The 20,443-nt window shown below is 35.9% G+C and overlaps 1 protein-coding gene across 4 annotated transcripts in view; it reads right to left on the reverse strand.

Annotated features, from left to right (window-relative positions):
* Positions 1-20,443, reverse strand: part of SGCG (sarcoglycan gamma) — a 123,253-nt gene that overhangs the window by 41,625 nt on the left and 61,185 nt on the right. For 2 of the 4 annotated variants that reach the window (XM_030465344.1, XM_008502328.2), the window contains 3 exons: positions 19,924-20,118; positions 6,804-6,905; positions 3,751-3,838 (listed from right to left, as the gene is read on the reverse strand). In XM_030465344.1, coding sequence (XP_030321204.1) covers positions 3,751-3,838; positions 6,804-6,905; positions 19,924-20,118 — 385 coding nt within the window. Of the gene's footprint in view, positions 1-3,750; positions 3,839-6,803; positions 6,906-19,923; positions 20,122-20,443 lie in introns of all 4 variants that reach the window. The other 2 variants (XM_030465327.1, XM_030465334.1) reach the window with 1 other exon arrangement.

Raw genomic sequence — 20,443 nt, forward strand, 5'->3', positions numbered from 1 at the left:
GCTTTCTTGGACTATCAAAATAAGTTCTAGATATTTCAGTTTTGAAGGCTGATGAGAAAGCTGTGATAACGACATCTAAAACTTCACCACAATTTTAAAGACAGGAGCGATTCTAATGTAAACAGTTACTATTTGTTCTGTAGACATCCTTGCCTTGCCTCTAGGCATCTCCCTCCCTGACTTCCTTACTTCCCTTTGACTTTCAGTCTTGTATTTTCCCATAGCTGTGCCTTGCTTAGATTCCTTCCTGTTAACCAACAACCTTTTTAAAGTCCCAGAATATATCCCAGAGATATTGCCAAACAATTACATCCCATAATCCCTTAACTATATGTCCCATTTGCTTTTTTTTTAAATTAGTATTTAAAAAATATGCACTTGGTTTTATTATTAGTTTATTTGGTCATATGTGAGTTTTTAATGATTTTAAAGAGTAACTCAAACAAAATGAGTATTTTTGTCACACAGAGGGATACTGAATTAAAAAAAGGGTAAGGTACAGAATTGGATGGTCTTTTTAGTTATGAACCCTATTATTTTGACAGTATTTTCCTGGCAAGCATGTATTTGCATTCAGTAAGGCTTCGAAAAGCAGCACAATCATGGAACACAATCCAAAACACAAGATGGTCTTACAAGTGATACTGTATTATATTTTCATCTTTGGAATGATCCCAAACTTACATATACAGCTCCTTCACAATGGCAGCTACTGATTTATAAGTTAAATATAGTATTAAGGCATAATTCCAGCATGCTGGCAACTGTAAAAGGCATTAATTCATCAAAGGCTTGTGCATATGAAGCCACACACCTACCTTCCCCCCCTTATTATAAGGGAACATCATCTTACATGCATGCATTTTATGACTGGCTAAGGACAATGGCTAAAAATACCACGCTATGTATAGATGGTCACTTCAACAGTCTGTCACTTACCCCAGTTTCTGATGTTTTACCATATATTCAGTTGTTAACAGAACTTTACACAGTATTAAGATTTCACTGCTCTTTCAACACTTTTCTATCAGTCTAAAATTAGTACGACTTAATATTAGTAACATTTCATGTTAGTATTTATAATAGTATCAATTAAACCAGATATCATGTATGACCAATTATTAATAAAAATCAATAAACAGATTACTTAATCATCAAATACTTCAAATACCCAAATGCACTTCAGCACTTCCTTTTGATGTGGTTTTGATTTTCCCAGGATCAAATAATTATTTCCCTCTCTTACCTGGGTATTTCTTCCAGAGAAAGCTGGAGGACTGTCAGAACTTTCCTGCTTCATTGTTGAATTTAAATTGCTTTTATACATTGAATACTTTTAAAAGATTTGAGATGCAGGACTTCCAGTCTGCATTCATAGAATCACAGAATTACTGAGGCTGGAGAAGACCTCTGATTTCATCAAGTCCAGCCTATGACCTAACATCACCACACTGACTGCACCATGGCACTAAGTGCCACATTCATCCTTTCCTTAAACCCCTCCAGGGATGGTGACTCCACCACTTCCCTGGGCAGCCCATTCCAATGCCTGACCACCTCTCCGGGAGGCAGTGCCTGCCAATATACAACCTAAACTTTTCCTGGTGCAGCTTCAGGCCATGCCCTCTCCTGCTCTTTTCCTTTTCTGCTCCCACCTCCTCTTTTCCTCATATATTGCCTCAGCTAGATAGAGCCTCTTTGCCTAGCCAGGCAACTTTTCATCTGGACAACACTATATATTTGGCTTTCCCTTAGGAGAAGATTAAAGAGGTTTGAGACCATAAGGGATGATAAAACTGAACTGCATGTTGCTGTCAATAGGGCCAAAAAAGCCAGGTAATGAAAAGCAGAGTAATGAAATTAAACTACCAGTAAAGAGGGAAAATATTAAATATGGGTGGTATTTAATATAAATGAGTCACTGCTGGCAAGATAGTTCCCATCCAGCACAACTCTTTCCCCAGACACCACAGTCCATAATCTACAACATGGGTTTGTATTAACCTTTCTCTGTCCATGAGGACTTCAGTTTTCTTCAAACGAGGTGTCTCTAGCCCTACAAAGCAGGTATTTTCAACTTTCTATTTAACACAGCACGTTTCATCTTGCTTACTGCACTGCTTTTTGTTAATGGTCTTAGAAGACTATATTGTCACTGGAAATGGAAAGAGAAGGAAAAGGAAAGACAAGAAGTGAAAAATGAGGGTCTGAGATTTGTGGTTGTTTTTGCTAGGCTTCCTTCTTCTAAAGTAGGATCCATCACCGTTGGCTGGCACAACTAAAATATCTTTCCTTTCAGTAAAATAGTCACACAGGTTGGACACAGCCTGTCAAACAATTAATCAGGCCTTTGAGCAACTGTCTGACACGATTTTACCTGCAGGTTTCCCATCAGGAATCAGGCTGGAAAAATTAGTGATCTGCTGAGTGGTCAGTGATCTGCTCTGTGTTCTGCCTTCCCAAAGGACTTCCTGAAAACTTCCCTACATGGAGCAGGATGGGCATGTGCCCACAGTGCAGGTACATGTCTGGTCAGTCAAACAGTATGGAGCAGACAGAAGCAACAGCACACGTGCACTGTTACAGAAATTTTGACCACGCATTGTATGGTTTTGGTCATGTGGTCACCATAGTTACTTATGGAAAACTGTTTAATTAATAACTGTACTGATCATATGAAAGCAGAAGTACTGTATATTTTGTACCTTAATTGTTATCAAAGTGAGATATAAAAGCTAATTTCATGTCTTGATAAATATTTAAGGGGATTTTTCAAGAGGAATGATCTTGAGTTAAAAAAGGAGATCTGAGAACACTTAAAGGCCAGACTGTGATTAATTGTGTAATTTAACATTTTTAAAGCAGGCTCTTTTACAAGTTATATATAAAGGCTTGAAAAACATTCAATTAATTGATACAGTAATTCTTCAAACAGAAGTTACACAGTCTCATCAGCATGGAAGAATTGCTCATCAATGCTCATCTGAGTCCCAGTCAAGGAAACTATTTACATATGTCAGGTTAGTCCTACAGTTAAATAAGCAGGAATTTATGCTTTTTCTACATGAGGATCTTAGATGAAACAAGCTAATAAATTGTTATATTTTTATTCAGTCAAGTAAAAGTTGGAAAATCTTAATGAAACTAAGAAAAGTTGTCTTGTTTATGACACATATTGTTGCCATTCTCACCTTAAAAATACAGTTGAAAGAGTAAGGTCTCCTTATTCTTACTGCAAAGATCACCTACATCTTTCTAGATCTAATGATTTATTTTGGTAAACTGACACATTGTACTGCTACCCAATACAGTAAAATATGTACATTTCCCAGTTGTGAACTGGCAGGGTTTTTTAGGATATTTGCTTTGTATTAATCCCCAGAATGCTAAGAAATGAGGAGAAACATATAGACCTCTCTAGCCATGTTCTCTTGTTTCAATTTACTAGAAAATTATTTGCAACTATCAATAAATATTTAAATTAAAAAAAAAAAAGAGCAAGTTCTGCCATGACCTTTCCTGAAGAATTGCACTGAAAAAGCATTTCAAATATTTGCAGAAGTAATGCTTAACTGAGAAACTGAAAATATTCTGTTGGTACTTACTGAGTGGCAGCTGGATTTTTAAAAAATCATCATAACAGAAAAAAAAAAAAATCACATTTTTAGCACTTTATATCCTCCAAGTTCCTTGTAGATAGTTATTAAAATGCTTCCAAACAGTGACCAAGGAAAAGTCACTTAGACTTACCCACGTTTAATCTGCCTGTGACTTCCCCATTGGAATTGCGAGCATTGACAGTCACATTGTGAGTTGACTGGAGAAGCAGTGATGAGTCCTGACATATGGAGAGAAAAAGATTCAGCAGAATAATTAGAATTGTTAATAATTGAAGAAACACGTGTTCTCACTGAAATTGAAGAGGATCATTCTCAGTTCCAGAAGTTTGTGGCTGGAAAATTATGTAGGGAAAAACAGAAAGACATAGACAGGATACAATATCACAGAATCATCCAGATTGGAAAGGACCTCTGAGATCATCAAGTCCAACCCTTGATCCACTACCACTGTGTCTACTAGATCACGGCACTGAGGAAGCATGTAATATTATGTTAAAACTTAAACCAAACTGCAAAACTACACATTTGCTCAGAGAGAATATGAGAACAGGAGGATGATTTTTTGCCTATTCTGTGCTGAGTCAAATGAGGTATGTAATTGAGAGACAACTGCTAAATTCCTGGTGACACTTTTCCTTATTACAACAGGCTGAGTTTGTTGTAGGAAAGCCAACAGATAATGTGACATCTCTAAGCCTGAAATCACTGGAAAAAGAAACATAGCCACATGAAAGTCTATCACAGACACCTTAAACTGCCTCCACTCTCATTCACTTCCCTGCCGGGAATGAGGAGTGTTCCAGGGAGTGTTAGTAGAACTGAAAGGGGCAGGAGAAGACTTGGAGGTCGTACACCCAAAGAGAGGATGCAAGAGAAGGGGCTGTAAAGAGGATAGAAAACTAAAGGATAAAGGATATCTTACAAGTAGGTAGATAGGCTATGTCAAAAAAGTCACTATAAATGAATCTCGTTTTGTATATTATATCAAAAAAAGTGAAAGCTAAGAGAACTAACACAAATAATAAAAAGTATTAGAAAAGAAGTAAGCAGTATGTGTGGGAAAGTAAGATCAACAAATATCTGGTAAATATATCACATTTAATTATATGTGCTAAATAATACAAAAATCTGGACATTTCTGTTATGCTTTTTTGACTGCCACTGATTGACTTAAAAAAATATGTTAGGAAGTTGTAATATTAAATTTAAGTGTGAATAAACTGTATTCTAGATCTCCAGCTTCCACATGTGGTTTTAGCAAATCAAAATGCAGTAAGATATCTATTAATGTTCAGTGTTTTTCTAATATGTTTTAGCTAAAATGCAATGGTATTGCCCACAGCTGTGCTGTTCTCATAATGAAGACACAGACTTGTAATAGGCTTTAGAGATGATGCACAGCAAGTGGATTTTCTGCTACATATTTTCTTAACACAAATTGGAGACCTCAATTAGATGAGAAAAGCTGTTAGGAGACTGCAAGGAGAAAACTATTAAGGCAAAAATGTTAAGATAGCCCTGAATGACCCAATTCTCTGACAAACTTAGAAAAAGAAATCAGAACAAACAAGCAACTTCATGAGAATAAACATATAGATGTTTATTCCGGAGATCAACCTACAGGCAATTAAGCTGCTAGAGTTCAAATACTTTCAAAAAACAAGCAAGCAACCAACCAACCTCTGATGAATTCTCCCTTCATAGGTTGCAGAGAGATTTAGTAGCCTGAAGGCTCTAATTAGTGCATGCTACTAATGATCATGATGGGTCATTAGACAGCTAAGCTTACATTAGATGCTGCCACACCTCTTCCTGCCTATCCTGTGTTAAATGTATTAAGAGCCAGTAGGGATATTAAAAGAGTACAAATGGTAGCTTAACATTGCATAACATTTTCTTGGGACAGAGAGAGTACTTAAGTATTAGCTATGCTGATTTCAAGAAGTTACATATCTTATTGGGTAAACAACTTCAGGGGAAATTAATTTAAGCACATAAATAGTTTTTTCACTGCCTATGAGGCAGAAAAGAATACAGCATAATAAATAAAATGGAAATACAGATTTAGTAATGGAATTTCACCATCTATGAAAGAGCTGTTCCTACTGCTGGAAATACTTGTTGCAGAAAAAGATGCTTAATAGTTGTGAAATTATATTGCTTAAATTTCAGTAATAAAGCACTTAAACAACCTCATCCTAGATCACAGAATCAAAGAATCATAGAATCATAGAATTGGCTGGGTTGGAAGGGACCTCAGAGATCATCGAGTCCAACCCTTGAACCACCGTTGCGGTTGCTAGACCATGGCACTGAGTGCCACATCCAGTCTCTTTTTAAATACTATAGATACTTTTTAGATATTATATCAACCATGTTTCCAGATAAATTTATTATCATTTTTTCTTGTTATAGCTATACAAACACTTTTTCCCTAAGTTCAGAGAAGTCTCACAGTTAGCTATGTACTCCTGGTGAGGATGATAATGTTCGAAGCAATGCAAGGGCCATATTCAGATTTTACTTCTACTGAATAGTACTGTATGCAAAGAAATCTCCCACTGGTTGATGACAATGTTAATAAAGCACAGCTTTATTTTCTGAGAGTCTGGATTACAGACAACAGTTTTGAAAAATGTTTTTATTTTTTGTTTTGTTTTTTTGTTTTGTTTTTGCAAGAAACAGCTATTGCTCTACAAAAATTCTCTGGTAAAAGTTTCAGAGTTGACCTAGATAATTAAAAACCAATTCAGATTTTCTCTTCCTTCCTCTAAGCTCAGGACTTCTAAAATGTATCATACCATTCCTGGTGTAATTTTGAAATTAATCTTCTTATATATATTTTTTTTGACCAAGTATGTTTTTCTTTTTTAGAACAACAAGAAAAATAATAATTGAGTAGCTATTATTTCTGTCTATGTAAACAAGATTAAACCCTAAATATTTCCATTTAATCTTGTACACCTTATATACATAAATATATAAAGGTAGTACACATTCAATATAATTGTCCAAGAGGTGACAAAACCTGAACATATTTGCATGCAAAAATATGCATGTGTGCACATATAAACACACAGATATTTATATATTTCCCTGACAGATGCCTGGAGTTTGCCTGGATTCAGTTGCTCATAAATGCATTAATTTTATTTTAGAACTATTGAAAGACTGGCTGCTTACCACTCGAGAATGGATTTCTTTGGCATAAAGGGGGAACAAGAATTCTGATTCCCCTTCCAGACGAAGTCCTTCTTTCGTAACACGCAGGTGTCCCATTCCAGTCTGAGGAGAAGATGCAAGAATTATGCACATTTTATTATTGTTGCTGTATTTAATATTTGCTCTTTTGCTAAACTGAAAATTTCCAGAGCTGCCTACCTCCAGTCTATTGATACAGATAACCATGCTAATGAATTTAAGTTTTGAGAGTTCCTAATTTCTTCCAGGAATATTTGTCCCTTAAAAATTTCAGCATTCAAGAAAAAATTATTAAAGTTGGATTTTTTTTTTTTAATTTTTTGAGGAAAGAATGCAATATTACAGCCGTTAACTAAAAAATAAGTGCATCAGTATTGGTTGTGCTGAAATAGCACTTATCCTTGCCTTCTAAAAAGGCCATAAACAATAATCTGTTACCTGAGTAGCCACATGAAACTAATCTTATGTTAACATGTCAAGGTTTATTCTATCATTAACATATTTTACAAAGAATGCAATAATTCTAAGCCTACTGAGAAGACAAAGAGGGTTTTTTATTTGCTTCCATCTCGGTAATTACTTCTTTCTTTTTGATTAATTCTTCCTTGGTTTAATGTTATTTTCCTCCCCTAATTTTAGGTTAAAGCTCCATTTCTGACAATCATTTTCCTTTCTCTCTGCAGCCTGCTTGCTGGGTTTTTTTTACCTTTCCAATTCTTAGTCTTTCCCTCCTGATTTTAGCCCAGTTGTCATTTCCAGCCCATACCCTAAGTTCATTCTTCTTACTTTCTCTCATCATTGTCATAGAACTGATAAGGCAAAAAACGAGTGAGAAATCACTTCAGTAATTCAGGCTTCAGCTGCAAGGAATTTCACAGGTATTTAGTTAATTTGTAAAGGATTCACTGCTGTCCTCCCTCTCACCCTCCCTCTCCTCCTGCTAAAATATGAGAGCAACCTTAGTGAAAAATTGTAGCCTTACAGCTTGGTCACACATGAAAATACATCAGGTCAACTGCCTCACACTACAAGGAGTAGGCTGGAGGGCTACATAATAAATCAAAGAATCATAGAATTTTCAGGGTTGGAAGGGACTTTAAAGATCATCCAGTTCCAACCCCCCTGCCATGGGCAGGGACACCTCCCACTAGATCAGGTTGCTCAGAGCCCTGTCCAGCCTGGCCTTAAAAACTTCCAGGGATGGGGCTTCCACCACCTCTCTGGGCAACCTGTGCCAGTGTCTCACTATCCTCATGATGAAGAACTTCTTCCTAACATCTGATCTAAATCTACATCCCCTAGTTTGAATCCATTCTCCCTTGTCCTATCACTCCCTGACTTCCTAAAAAGTCCCTCACCAGCTTTCTTGTAGCCCTCTTCAGATACTGGAAGGCTACAATGAGGTCTCCTTGGAGGCTTCTCCTCTCCAGACTGAATGACCCCAACTCTCTCAGTCTGCCTTCATAGGAGAGGTGCTCCAGCCCTCTGATCATCCTCATGGCCCTTCTCTGGACACTTTTCAGCAAATCCCTGTCTTTCTGGTAACAGGAGCTCCAGAACTGGATGCAGTACGCCACATTGGAGTCTCATGAGAGCAGATAAACAATAAATCAAAATAGTATTTCCACTCCATATAGTTTTCAAGTTGTTCTCCCTGTAAGCAGGGCAGAAGAGATACACAACAAGCCACCGATAACGCATTCATCAACTGTTCACCTAATGAATTCTGCCTATCACTGAAAAAAGTAGTAACTTCAGGAGACTGATTATTTTCAAACATGGTGTGTTCTCACCGATGAAACTCTGTGTTTCATATATTCAAATATATTATGTATATTTGTACACAATGCTAAATAAAATGTCTAACCAGCCTTCAGTGAAAAACTAGCTATTTTTTAACAGGCTTGAAGAGAGACAGAGAGAGAAACAAGTTTTGCTCAATGAAAGAAATATTCATGTCAGAAGTTCACTTCATTGGTCTCATCCTCAGCAAGGATTTAGTTCAGGAAATAGACTTTTAGAAGAGCTATTTATGGAATCTGTATTTAGTGTCAAATATTTTAATACTTTGAAATACATAATGTACTGACTTTTTTCAGTGGAAGCAAATACAATTTCTATATGCTTAATCACTGCAAAGCTTTTCAAAAGTATCTATTATATACCAATATATCTCATAAGGCAAAATTAAAAAAAATAACTATTATCAGACCCCTATGGCTTTTCTAATCACAATTCCTAAGCAACACTGAGTGATTCAGAAATTTGTTTTTCCATTGAAGACTGTGATCATTTTTCTAACTTATGGCACAATAAATAGGGATCACTTCTGCAACACAAAACCACACAGGTTTTAAGACAAATGCTATTGAAAAATATGACACGAAATATCAGGATATTTTAAAGAAACAACACTAACAAATATCTCTCATTTAATTAACTAAACTTAGGATCTCATTATTGCTCTCATCACACACCTTTTCAACAAGGGAAAGTAGATTATATTAAGCATCAGGTTTAAACAGAGTTTGCATAATTTTTCTGAAATAAGAGGAACTAAATAAACAGTCTATGATAGAGTAAGTATAAAAATGACATTGACAAATCTGAAATTTAATAAGACAGAGAAGAAGTTGCAATTAATTATTACTCTGAAATAAATCAAGGAAAATGAACAAACTCCCTAGAGGCGATCTCTATCCCCCTTTGGCTCTGCCAGGAAGAACTTTTTAGCAGAGACAAAAAAACTATAATTGATGTTGAAAAAGAAGATTATGCAATTTACTGAGCACACTCTTCTAATGGACTGAGATTGTTCAGGGATGATTATTCTAAGCATGCTATAGACACAAAGGAATGTCTTTGACATCAAGAATAATATGCCACATGACAAAACTGAGCACTTATCTGAAAGTTCTTATTTTTCAGTAAATCCAGTCATATCACTCAGGATTACTTTGGATAAGTATGTCCTCCAGTATGCCCCATTTTCTTCATCAGATATTTCATTTAATCATTGACACAAAGCTCACATTCTCAAATATTTTATTAAGAGCCTCATTATCCATTCTCATTTACCACTCAGGAAGTGCAAAAAACATATTGAGGCTTAAGACTTGGGAAACATGCATAGATTTCTATCTTCTAATGACAAACAGGTAAACTCTGTAAAATGAATGAAAAAAACAAAAGTGTGGATTTCATATAACGATCCTCACTTCTATTACCATTGTGATCATTAAGAAATAATGATTTCCTTAGTATCCTAAGACTAAAAATACTGAATTATGCAGTACTGTGAGATGGGGAAATTCTACTGTCCTCCTTTGTCATTGGCAAATTGAAGTTACATTAAATGCAAAAGAGAGGGATTTATGATAAACAACCACTCTGATGTACTAAAATCCAATGGTAAGTTCCACAAAAAAAAGGAGTGTAATAGTCACACATAATGCTCTCTCAACTTACATTACCATTAAAGAGAAGACAATTATTATTTACTGGGTATTGTGACTTCCTCAATGATGAGCAACCTTGATGCTTTCAGTTTAAAGGATTTATGTTCTTATTCAAATCACTGAATAAAAAACATTTCTATTGATATGAGGAAAGCCTGCAAGTTTCAGTTAGATGCAGGGGCTTTTATGCAGTTCTAAAATAAACTATTGATTAGGTAAAAAAAAAACAACAGTGAAACAACAAACAAAAAGTGCTTCATTAAACCTTGCAGCTGTATGGCTCTTCTTAACCTGGTGACTGGCCCTGAGCTGTAACACATGGTTGTGCATACAGACCTGAGGCTCATGTTTTCTAATTACTCAAAGCTCTCAGCAAGGCAGAGACTGAGCTGTACAGAAGAGGAGGATGAAATGGAATCTCTGCAGATACTAAGTAGGTTCTGCTACTGTTGAAAGGTATTGACTGGCATAGAAACTGCTGGCAGCTGCCAAACCCTTATGCACCAAAGATGCAATTTAGCATTAGTGTTCACAAAGGTGTGACCAGTTTTCCTTTCAAAACTGCTAGGCAGCCTCTAATTGTGTTAACAGGATTGTCTTCAACCACAGTAGAAGCATTTTTCATCATTTGAAAATGCTACTGAGGAGCTAAGTGCTTGTAAAAACAAAGCCAAGGCCTTCTACATGAAATTGTAGCTCTGAGTGGGTTCAAGCCTCATAAAATCTCAAAAAGCTCTTTGATTCAGAAAAGGTCTAAAGGACCTTTGACAATTATCCAGCAAATTCTTTATGTAAGAATACTCGGGTAACACCAGTAAACCACCTATAACAAGTAGCTGTCACTACTAGGTAAGACACGTGTCACAGAATACCTGATTAGGAGGGCCATCTTGAATGGTTTATTCTCTTAGACTCTAGATACAAAATACATACAAAATAGAGGCAAAATATTTTTCTCTGAATAAAGGGGAAGTAGTTCCACTCTCCACAAAGCCAAAGTGCCGTATGTCCACAAGCTGTAGAAAGTTCATTAAGTTTCTTTCAGAGTACTATGGAAGGACTGAGACATATCAAAACCTGAAGTCATCCTTATATAGGGCCTGGTAGTATGGCTGCCTTCTTCTGGCTATGAAACCCATTCTGAGGAAAATACAGACAAAACTAGATAAAGCTAGTTTGGTGGAATTGGTATGGCTAACATTAAAGGCTTATCTTCTTAAAACAGGATGTAAGAATTGTCCTCTTTCACCTGTTGTGGTATCTGCTGCCCAAGAAAGTCGCATTGTACATTGCTGTGGGACTGACAGGAGTGGAAGGAAGCAGCTGTAGCTATAGGGCTCTTGCACTAACAGTGACTTGCTCTCAGGCAGCTGAGCCACATGCCATCTGTGGCTTAGTCAAAAGAGAATCAGAAGATGACACTAAGATTTATCTCTCAAACCAATATAATAATGTGGAGGTCTGCTCCTGTAGGCATGTGGCCCTCAAAAATGAGGATGAAGCAGGAGGAACATTCAGTTTGAGTATTTCTAGCCACCTCAATTCAATAACTGCTTCGTACCAACAGAGATATTGATACACATGGGGGGTACTATGTTGGATCAACATCATACCATACCGTACCACACCATACCAGTTTCTGCACCTTCTCAGCATCAAACTAAACTGCAGTGCACAGATTCCTTTAAACAATGAAAATTAAATTTCTTATCTCAGTATTGGCTAATAGCTGCATACAGAGATGTGAATCCAAACATTATCCTTAGCATGCATTCGACTGAAATTAAAGTGCCTCCTGTCTCAGGAATTAATAACATGTATTATTGATTTATGCTCTGTGAATATTCGAATTTTCCAAATATCAAAAGTCCACACTTACCATGGGTAGTCATTAATACCAAAAATTAACTTTAGAGCAGATAGGACACAGTATTTCCGTTTAGACAGTGCCTATTCTTACTTACAGTATATTTACATCCTACTTTTAGGATGTAAATCCAGGGAAAGATACTGGCAAGTATCTTTTTTAGGCCAATCCAGGGAAAGATACTGGCAAGTTCAGACCAAGACATCACTTCTTGTCCTCCAAAGCTGGTTTAATTAATGGCTCTATAGATCCAGCTTTCACTGCAGTACTTCTTGGAGCAATTACTATTTAGAGAACTTGCTTTGCAAACAAGAACGTATTGTTTCATTGAGATAATAGGGATGTGGGTAGAGATTGTTAAAGAGCAATCAGAAAAAACAGGATTGGTAATGAATCTGATGAAACTCTCTGTTTGACTTACAATATCTATTTTGGAGCTAAGTACGTGCTTGGTATAATAACATCACTGATGCCTCGGCTCATATTCTTTTGCAAGGACTCTGTTTCCTGGGCTCAGACAGAGAAGGTTATCTGACTCCTCTGCTAGGATGACAATGGAATCTTCTCTGTGAAAGACATTGGTCAAATCAGAGCACTTAGCAACAGTGAGCACTCCTGGTACAGAAGTCAGTGTCACCTGGCTTAGGGCTGGATGCAGACTAAAACATTCTTTGCAGATAAAGTTAGAAAGTAGGCAGGTAAACTTCCAAGACCCAGAAAAGTAGATGGCCACTTTGAACTCGACAGTTTTGTAAGGACATGGCTATGAGAGATGCAAATTCACCATTCCATTGACATTTGCTTAGTTTTGGTGAGATTTCTTTCATAAAACAGGATTCACATTTAAGATCACAGAATCACAGAATAATTTCAGTTGGAAGATGCTTTCAAGATATTTTCAGATCTTCTTTGTCCCAATACACAGACCAAGAGTCTTAAGTAAAGGTAGGTATTAATTACGACAGGTTTTACTTGAGGACAAAATAGCTTCTCAGAACCCCTCCGGTTCCAGCTTCATTTCTTTGTTTGGCAAAGATCAAATTCTGTCTGGTTTCTTACTGCACAAACAGGAATTTCAAAGCTGGAAATTTAAGTTACTTAAAAAGCAGGAATTTAAATTACTTTGCTAATAAAAATGCCATTACATGCAGCAAGCATCACATCTTCTGTGACTGACTTGCTCAAAATTAGAAAAATATACTGTTACATATGTTTATTCAGAAAATAATATTGGCTAATTACTTACATTACATTAACATCTATAATTATGCAACTTAGTTAAAGAAATGGCATTAAATCTTTTCCTTTGATTTTTCAATGTTGTCAAAAGGATTTTCTGAACAACAGTACATGATGTTTATTTCTTGAATTCCTTTGAGGAATCGGGGATATTTGCATTGTGTTTACGATACAGACTATGTATTAATTCAGATTGTAAATCCTATAATTTGTACTAGGGGACATTCCATCATCTGATCTCAGTGTGCTATGCCTTGTGTAAGCACAGAGACGAGCACCTGACAGATTTTGCTGTCTGAATAGTCAAGATGACAAAAACGTGAGATGAAAAAAGGAAAGATGTTGCACACCTCACAGAGCACTGTAGAGAAAGTCTAAGGCTATATGTGAAAGAATGACTGACATACTTTACCTTATGTTTTTCCTTGCAGCTATCATGCAAGTTTATTTAGAAACTGTACTATCATATTAAATAATAACCACTGCAGTATATTGCAATTAAAAATAGAGTATCTGCAGTAACAACCCAACTCCATTTTGAATTACTTACTCTCATCTTAGCTTTACTCATTAAATAAAGTTTGAGAGCAAAGTTTTCATTAGCTTTGCTATGACCATTTTTATACATGGTACACAGATTTAAAATGATCAGTACTTGTGACCACCATATAATCACCTACTGTGATGATTTTCTAATGACAAAATTAATAAGATCATATTTGTAGCTCTTATTGACCAAAAATAGAATACGAATCTTTTTTTCAATTTCCTCTAGAGTGCATGACAAGAAGCCCTACTCTAGTACTGACAATTATATCATCTTTAAAATAATGTAGATTTAGGTAATTCCAGTGTTGGGCTTAAAATGGACACATTCTAAGACTCTCACACGGTGAAGCAGCAGCTATGGAACTCTGCACACTGAATGTTTCTGATCAGATGGCTGTGTTTGATACAGGAATGTACAGGCAATTATTTGCATATGGAGTAAAGAAATAGGAATTAAATGCAAGTTGTTCAGTATTTTCATCTTTTGATCAATTCAGTAGGCTGGGCCTGACTCTGGGGACTGGACTGCAGAGTGGGTGATGCTGCAGCATGTCGTGCATCACCCATGTCAGCATCCCTTGGGCAAAGTGGATGCTGAGCAGGAGAGGGTCTGCAGGTATCACTCCTCTAAGCACTTGGGTAACTGCAGTCAGGGGTGGAGCTCACAGGCAAGGCACAATCAGGGTCTGCACCTCGACCCAGGCACTGGGAAGCCCCTGCGTCCCACATTTTGGAAATACTGTTTGTTTTCATCCATGTCCTCAACCCTAACCTTTCACTATCACAGATATGATTCTAAGGAAATCTACAGTAAATTTTTACTATGTCAATCTTGGTAAGTGTTTTCGAGTATAGGATAATCTAAAGATATATAAGCAATCTTTAGGGAGAATGAACCTCTTTAAAGAAGTATGGTGATAGCACTAGAAAAAATAGACCTTTATGAACAGAGACCTTTTTCAGGTCACCCAATTGTATATTTCACCAGATCTATCATTCATCATTTCCATATGTTACATATGTTTTGCTCCTAAGAGCAAAAATACATGCCCAAACATGAATGCAGATGAATGACAAAGCTACTGGTTGGGTCAGGACTCAGAAATGAAAGTGGTACATCAGCTCATCAGATCAGAACATCTGGTGCTCCTTTGGCAGAATACTTACCAAGAGCAGCTTCATATAAGTTTCCACACACAACTTTAAAATAACAAAGCAGAATCAGGAACTGCATTCAAGCCCTTGAGATCTCACTTGTCCACAGTTCTTAAAATGGCATATACACTATAATCTGACTGTACTCAGATTTTCTAACACTCTTTATCAATATAAATTATTCCAACAACGACAAAGGTATTTTTTCAATTCATAAGAGAGTGCTGTTCCACACTCTTTTACCTAGACTTTGATTCATATCTTAGATTAACCAAACTCTTTAAGAAAATACACTATAAATACATATGCAAATATATATCACACTACTGAGAAGTCTGACACTTTGATAACAGATTTTCTGCTATAATTATCTCATTATCTTTGTTTCCAGCTACTAGTCTTTGCATAAAATATTTAAATATACACCATCTGATAGAGACAATGGGAATAGCTGTGGCCTGGTTGGAAGCAAATTGTATTTAATAACAAAATAGCAAAACACAGCTGTCCAGGATTATCCAGAGTAGAAACTACAGAAACTAGGGTGTTATAATAAGAAATAATTTTAGTAAAATTGTGAATGAGAATATGTGAATAATAGAAAAAATATTTTATTTCATTTGAGTATTTAAAAATATACCATTTTCAAAATGGCAACTAACTATATGGAGCATATATTGTTATTGATAAAATGCATGGAAAGCCTGTGCAAGTTCATTAGTGTGCGTCTTTGCAGTGAAAGAGAACCCTTACTGTGAGTAAGTGCTCTTTACCACGTATTTTTATTGCTGTCTAGTCTGGTTTTAAATGTTCCAAGTGATTGGGCTTCTCCAATTTAATAAGCCATATTAGTACTCAGTCTTCTAAGTCTGTCAGGAAGTATTACCTGATTTTTAGTGCAAATTTTGTTTTCTTAATGCATCACATTTCTAGTTTCATATTTTACTTATTTCCTTAAGTAAGTCCCTCTCTCTTTGGTGCCTGAATTTTTCAAGTGTTTACGTAGTTGTTTAAATAACTATTTGATTATAAAATGCACAAAATATTTACAGATCTAGAGCAGTTAATTGTCAACCAACTAATGTGTATTGCAGCTATTGGTTGCAAGCATAGAGTTATAGTTAGCTTTTCAACATTTTCTTATATGATCAGATATAGGTGAATTGGCATTGCCTTACATATAACTTCTGAAAAGAATTTAAAAATATTTTATACTTTGTATATATTCATTATTAATTGCCCGTGAGAACTCATTAGGATTAGCAGAGTGGTGTGTCTGTGACAAGTTTCAGCAGCAGTAGTATGGGTAGAGCACTTGCTAATTACAAGTAGGCCAAAAAAAAGAAAATACTTGTGAATAATATTTAGAAAAGCCTCTATTTGTTTGTTCAACAACTGTAGAAAAGGTCCTGTTTATTCCAGGTTCCAGAGGACCTGGAAGTAAAGACCACTCTGCACCCTAAATATGCAGAGACCTACCCAGTTCTCATTGCCCGTGTATGTCTTTATGTCCAACTAAAGTGCAGGTAGAAGAGCAGGCTCAACATTTGTCCTGTTGTTAGGAAGAACCATGCTTTGAATATGCCCTGATGGGCTGGAGATTGTGTGCTGGGCCCTCCATGTACAAAGTTTATTGCTGTCATGATAAGGTGTGACTTTACTTGTCAGTGACTCAAACCCACGTATGGTTGAACATGGATGGCATGGGACAACATGGGACTGAGTATGGATTAGGATAATGTTTGACTGACATTGCATCTAAAACTATGAAGACTTCTCTGCCTCTTACACTGTGCTTAAAATGTTTTGCCAGAGCAAAACTTCCATGAAAAACTCCAGTCTGGAGAAGGGCAACCAGTTTTCCTGGGAAACTTGTTTTCTTCTTTTATGACTCTGTCCTTAATCAACATGAAACAGGACAGTTGCCTTGACCTTTCCTATTGCAGAAGACCATGATAACTGTGGTATCCATAAAATGCCATGGATACACAGATTTCTCCATCAGAGGCTAATAAAAGTTAGAAATAATCTTCAGCATACAACTGTTCTGAGTGTTAGGGTAATGTAGCATTATCTGAATGATAACATGAATGAATTAATGTGGGGTTTCTGAACAAGATTTCCTGTTTCATCAGAAATAGTAATTATCTGATCAGGTGCACTTTTCACACATGAGTCTGAGAGTACTACTATGACAATCTATGAAATTCAACAGTGACCTGAAAGTTTTGGTTGAAGTCTTCACTGATTATAGTGTAGACACAATGGATCAGTAGTAAGGGTGAAGTTTTGAGGATTCTTTTACTACTTGTCTATGTGACAATAGGAAATGACAGCTAAAGCCTGTCATATTAAGTATAAAATGTGAAATCAATCCCATGAACCTATTTTTTTTCCAAGGAATATAAAGATATTGGAAAAGTAAAATCCCAGCAAACTAATCCCAACAAACAAATCACTATTTCACAGCCATGCAAGCAAACTGTTATAGCTGTGAAATTGTTCCAGAAGTCTCTTACTGAGCAGCCAATCTCTATAAAGCTTTCAGATGCTCAGTATTGTATGAAGCATCATTATACAGGTTAGTTCAACACTGTCACCTTTTCCAAATTGCTTGCCAATCATGAAGCCTTCCAGACAATATGGAGTTTGTATGCTGGGCAACAAGTATGGGAAATACTTACATAATTTAAGGATCACATTCCAAATTATAGATCTGTAAAAGCCCTCCTCAGAAGTCCTCCTCACTTGCCTTGCAGATCCAGACATATTAGTATTTTTGCAGTTAAATTATCTGACCACCACTGCACACAAAACCAATCAGAATTCCAAGAGTGACATCTTCTAAATAAAGCTTGCAAGGATAAAGAGTGGCCACAGGGAGAGGTACTGATGTCCTTCTATCTAAGAACAAGTGGTTGGTGGACTCAACTGAGTTGTTGCAGTCCAGGAATAACATTCCTCCTTTCCTTGGAAAAATCTTATCTCATATCTTCTCCCACGAACTGATGTTCTAATCAACAGATTGTAGAGCATTTGAAATTAATAGTCTTTTACTCTCTCTTTTTATAGATTGTTCTACTTCATATAACTAAACTGAATATTAGTTGGACCAGAAGCCAGAACAGAACAGAAACATCTGTCTCTGAGGTGAGTTCTGTAATCATCTGACTGATAAAGAATATGTTATCTCCATCTCAATAAAAAATTAGTTATTCCATATAAAAAAAAAAACCAACCCACTCTCAATTATAAAGACAGAAAAATGCACAGTTCTACAGTCTACACCACAATATGAATTTGGAAAATAATGAGCAAGGAGTATTCTTGTATTCAATATATTCAGTATTTTTGCAGTTAAATATTTTAGAGTCTGACAGTGTCTAGAAGGATGTATTTTCTTCTCATAGGATAGCATCTAGTCTAGAATAACTAATGGCATTGGAATTAAAATGTTATAAGCTAAGAGTCAATTGATCGTTTTAAATTACATGGTAATTTTAATCAATTAAGACAACAAGGCAAAAGCGGAAATGAATGTATTTTTTCCTGTGAAGCATTTATCTTCTCTTTGTCAGGAGCATGAGAAAGATTAAGAATAAATTTTTCAGAGGAAACCACTAATGTAGTGTTATTCGTAGAACAAAAGATAACCTTGGCAACATCAGATGGCCAATCACAAGACAAAACAACTCAAAACCAAAAATTATACCAAAGTTTGTCAAAATCTCTCATCTGCTGGGAGGCTTAAAACTGGGGGCTGCATTATATACATGCCTTAAGAGTGCTGTGTGAAGGGAGGTAATCAGTTCCCATGATTATCTGTTAGGAAGTCACAAACTATATGAGATACAAAACATTCACATTGTAATGTGTATGACAGTAACAGTGCTGAAAAGAATTTATGTGGAGGAAGAAACTTTATGTGAATTCCAAGTAGCAGTAACCATATTAATAAATAGCACTTAAAATTAACCTACTTGTTTTATAGTAAAAGGAAGTATAGAAATCCTTCTGTGAAGACCAAATGGACTTTCTCTGGTGACAGAAGTGTGACAATGGCAGACACTGGGACCTTCAATACAACACTTTTCAATAGCAGGAGCAGAGCTGCAGTAGTTTACTATTGTTGTTTTTCTTGTAACAAGTCTATTCAAATCCTCTATCATTACTGAGAACTGGGAACAAATGAGCTTAGTATCATTCTTCACTGATGCATTTTATTGCATTCTGACTAAAGCTGCATCTTGCAGTCTTCTGAAAGTTAGCCTGCAATCTACTACATGCAAAATATTAAAATATATGACAGTGGGAAGCTATCATATTTAATCCTGAATAATATGCCTGCTTAGCCTCAAGCACAAAGTAGTAATAATTACCTCTGAGCTGCAATTAATTGGGCAAATAAATGTTTAAATTTTAGATGCTGATGAACAGGAGAAGGAAGCTAATAAAAGAGAACAACTGTCAGAAATATATTAACACTAAGGAATTCTGTAAAATGAAATTACAGCAAATGCATTTATAAAATATGTAAGACAGACACAACAGTAAAATATATTCTCTTAGAATGGTTAGAATTCACTTCAATATAAGGTATCAACAACCTCAGTATTTTAAAGGTTATAACCAATTTAGAACACAGAGATCAGGAAGTATATTCAAAGATATATATGTCTTATATATTTAAAACCAAAGCACAAATTACAGTTGAGATGGAAGAAAAAAGAACTGCCTATAACACAGACAGAAGCTCATGTGCATGCAAAATACATGAAGTGATGAGGCGAGGAAGACAATATAAAACCAACGGAAAATGAAAGAGGACACTTACTGGGGAAAACCACATCACTTTAAGAATCCAGATTGTCAGAGAAAAATTCACAACTAGGACGATAAGCAGGAGGAGAACAAATAGGTAGAGGCAACGCTTTCTCCAGCCATAAATTCCAATTTTGTAGACATATTCATTCTTCGGCCTCTCTAGGCTAGTGCCTGGCGTTGTTGTAGTGTATTGTTCACGTACCATCTGCTGTGTAAAGAAAAAAACAGGCATTGCTTAGTTGTTTGACTTAAATTAAAAATATTTTTTAAAAATCCAAGGATAATATGAAAATAATTGTAATAGGAATTTACTGGAAACTAGAGACTTTTATGCAGTTTTACCTGGAAAGCAGTTTCATCATATCTCATTCAACATACACCTATGTTTTACTTTTTTAATGTCTTAATATATGAAGTGAATCAATTACAATTTTCACATGGCTTACATTTATTTTTTGCTAGATAGACTGCCAACACTTAACTCCCATTTTTCATAATATTCTAATTCTCCCATCACAGAATATTTCTAA

Source organism: Calypte anna, chromosome 1, assembly GCF_003957555.1.
Source record: "Calypte anna isolate BGI_N300 chromosome 1, bCalAnn1_v1.p, whole genome shotgun sequence".
NCBI classification, from domain to species: Eukaryota; Metazoa; Chordata; class Aves; order Apodiformes; family Trochilidae; genus Calypte; species Calypte anna.